At 58.2% G+C, this 2,836-nt stretch overlaps 1 protein-coding gene across 1 annotated transcript; it reads right to left on the bottom strand.

Annotated features, from left to right (window-relative positions):
- Window positions 1-96: 96 nt before the first annotated feature.
- Window positions 97-1,453, bottom strand: ACA1_008950 (uncharacterized protein; the record flags this gene model as incomplete). Its single annotated transcript, XM_004335694.1, has 7 exons — window positions 97-172; window positions 239-332; window positions 418-502; window positions 580-646; window positions 755-952; window positions 1,014-1,129; window positions 1,388-1,453. Coding segments are annotated over 7 exons (702 nt in total), but the record flags the coding sequence as incomplete, so codon positions are not given.
- Between the last annotated feature and the right edge of the window lie 1,383 nt (window positions 1,454-2,836).

Here is a 2,836-nt window from a genome sequence, read left to right as displayed (position 1 = left end):
TCTCCTTGGGCATAAGACCAGAAAGGAGAGAGGATGACAAGCAAAGAGAGAGGGGGAGAGAGAGAGAGAAAGACAAGGAGACGCTGGAGGGTGTACCATCTCATGTTCTCTGGCCATGATCATGAGCGGAATGAAGAGGAGGAACGCGTTCAAGTTGTTGTACAGAGTAAGCCTACACACAGATGGAGGTGAGGAAACAAGTCCTTCCAAGTGCAAGTGCGGTACACACTCCACTTACTTCCACGAATCGTCATGGACGACGGGCAGGACCTTCTTCACGTAGATGGCGTTGAGGGCCACGAAGAGCGAAGCGAGTACTCCGTAGCTCACACCTTTTGAAGTAGAAGCAGTTAATCAGCTGTAAGCCACCACGAATGAGGGAGGGAGGTGTGTCTCAAGGGGCGCTCCCTGACTAACCTCGGACGGACAGTTCACCGGTCTCGCCCTCCTGGTCCACACCCAGGATGAAGCCCACCACCAGGAACAGACAGCACAGCAGCGCCTGCCACCCACACCATAGATCCACTCAAGGTGAGTGCTTGTGTGCGTGTGCGCAGGGACGGCCATCGGTCTACGAACCCTGGGGCTGGTCTTCTGCCCCAGCATGAGGTATGTGAACATAACGTTCCAGACCGTGGTAAGCGATCTGATGTAGTTTTTGTAAAAAAAAACATGTTTAAGGTGATCATGCGGCAGCGGAGGAGCGTAGGAGCAGATATTTCTGCTACTACCGGACAGGAGAAGAGAGCAGTACCGGCCGACGTTGTAGAAGGACACGCCGACCTCCTTTAGGCAGAGGTTGTTGAAGACGATCATGCCCACGAACACGACCGACAGCGGCAGGCACTTGAGGGCGACGTCGACCTTGACCTCGAAGCGTGGGAACATGTCGAAGAACGGATGGACGGGCGGAAGAGGGCAGCGCCCAGCAGGCCACGATGGCCACCAGACACTGGAACCAGGTGATGAAGAGCGGCGCGTCGAGCCTCAGGTTGGGGGACGAGAGGAGGTACTTGTTGAGGAAGACCATCGAGATGGACACCGCCCAGTAGAGCGCGATGACCAGACCGATCTTGGTCGCTTGGTTTGCGTACGTAGTTTCCATCTTGGAAGTGTGATGGTTTGAATTCTGCAAACGGCCACAACCACATGAAAACAACCACAGCGGTGAGTGCATTGCTTGTGCATAGTGGGGTGAGTGCACGAAGTGGTATGTGTGTGCGCGGCCTAAGAGTGGGCGAAGGAGAGTGCGAGTGGATCAAAATCTGTGGGAAAAAAACATGAAAACGCTCAAATAAAAAGGTGGAGGTGATGTGACGGCTGTTGAAAGCCTAAGAGCCGATCTAAAACCGATGAATAGTACCCTTATGAGGGGAGGTGGACGTACTGTAGACGAACATGTAGGGACAAGCGTGCTCGAATGAGGGATAGAGTTGGACCCTGTAGTGGCCATCCCAGAAAGACAGTTAATCTAAGTCGACGTTCGGTTGGGCACAGACGCGTTCGGAATTCTTCGCGCTCGAATAGATTTAAGCCTGCCATAAGCGCTGTTGGCATGCAACGAGGGAGGGAAAAGGCAAGGAGAAGGACTAAAAAGGCAAGGTGGCGGGCAGTGTTCGGTGTGAGGGAGAGTGAGGAGCCCACAAATCTTATGGCGCAGTCTTCTCGCCACGTTGCGGTGCTGGTTCTCTGCACCGCGGCAGTGGTATCTGCTCTTGGGTACTTCTACTTCACCGCACCAAACACCTGGACAGCCGGGCACTACGTGGCGTTGAACGAGTGCTCCAGTACGGCCCCGGTAGAGGGGCAAAGTCCCGCCACCACCGCCCCCAACGGTGGGGATGAGTGCGCCAGGACTGGGCTGGCCCGAGACTTTCACGGAATGCTGAACCTGCCCTCCGACTACGCCCCCGGCAAGATCTCCTTTCGATCGTGCGTGTCCCATACCTCGGAGACGGTGGTGGCGGACATCGGCGGGCCGTGCTGCGTTCGCATCTTCTGGATCGTGACGGGCATGGGCGCGCTCAAGGTTCGCCCGCAACGCTGCGTGATGACCCGGGACTCCCTGATGATGATAGTGCGGATCTACTTCGACGGCAGCGCCACGCCCAGCATCGAGGCCCCGCTGGGCTCCCTGTTTGGCATCCACCACGACCTCGGGGACAGTTGGGGAAACCTGGAGGACGGCTACGGCGCAGACAACTCCATGTTCAAGGTGTCGGAGAATGGGGCGATGTCCCTGGTGGCGCCGATGCCCTTCGCCAACGGGTGCCGGATCACCCTGCAGGACGAGAACCCGGACCCGGCGGTGAAGATGCGCGTGTGGACCCAGGTGAGTTACCACCAGTACGACCCGGCGTGCCCCATGCCGGAGCCCCTGCGCCTGCGCGCCCTCTACCGCCGGCAGGACCTTGCACACGACCGCGTGCCCGTGGGCGAGGGCCATTTCTACCAGCGCTCCTACCACGTGGGCCACTCGACGGGGTCGGGCTACCTGCTGGGCTTCACGATGGGCCTCACGCGCAAGGACGAGAATGACTACTGGTTCCACAACGGCGCGGAGATGATCATCGTGGACCACACCACGCGGCCACGCGTGATGAAGGGCACCGGCGGCGAGGACTTCTTCGGCACCTCGTGCTGGTTCTCGCGCCACCACAACTTCCCCGAGTGGGGCTTCATGTACGGCAACAACGAGGCCTTCAGCGCCTACCGCTTCTTCGTCAGCGACTTCCAGATCAAGTTCAAGAGCGAGTTTTCCTTCGAATTTGGCGCCAATCGCAACGAGATGGAGTCGGTCATGTACTGGTACCAGACGGGGCCGGCGGAGCGCATC

This window comes from Acanthamoeba castellanii (assembly GCF_000313135.1).
Source record: "Acanthamoeba castellanii str. Neff unplaced genomic scaffold scf7180000083329, whole genome shotgun sequence".
Classification (NCBI taxonomy): domain Eukaryota; phylum Discosea; order Longamoebia; family Acanthamoebidae; genus Acanthamoeba; species Acanthamoeba castellanii.
Note: the sequence above shows the minus strand (reverse complement) of the source record. Positions and strands in the feature narration are given on the sequence as shown.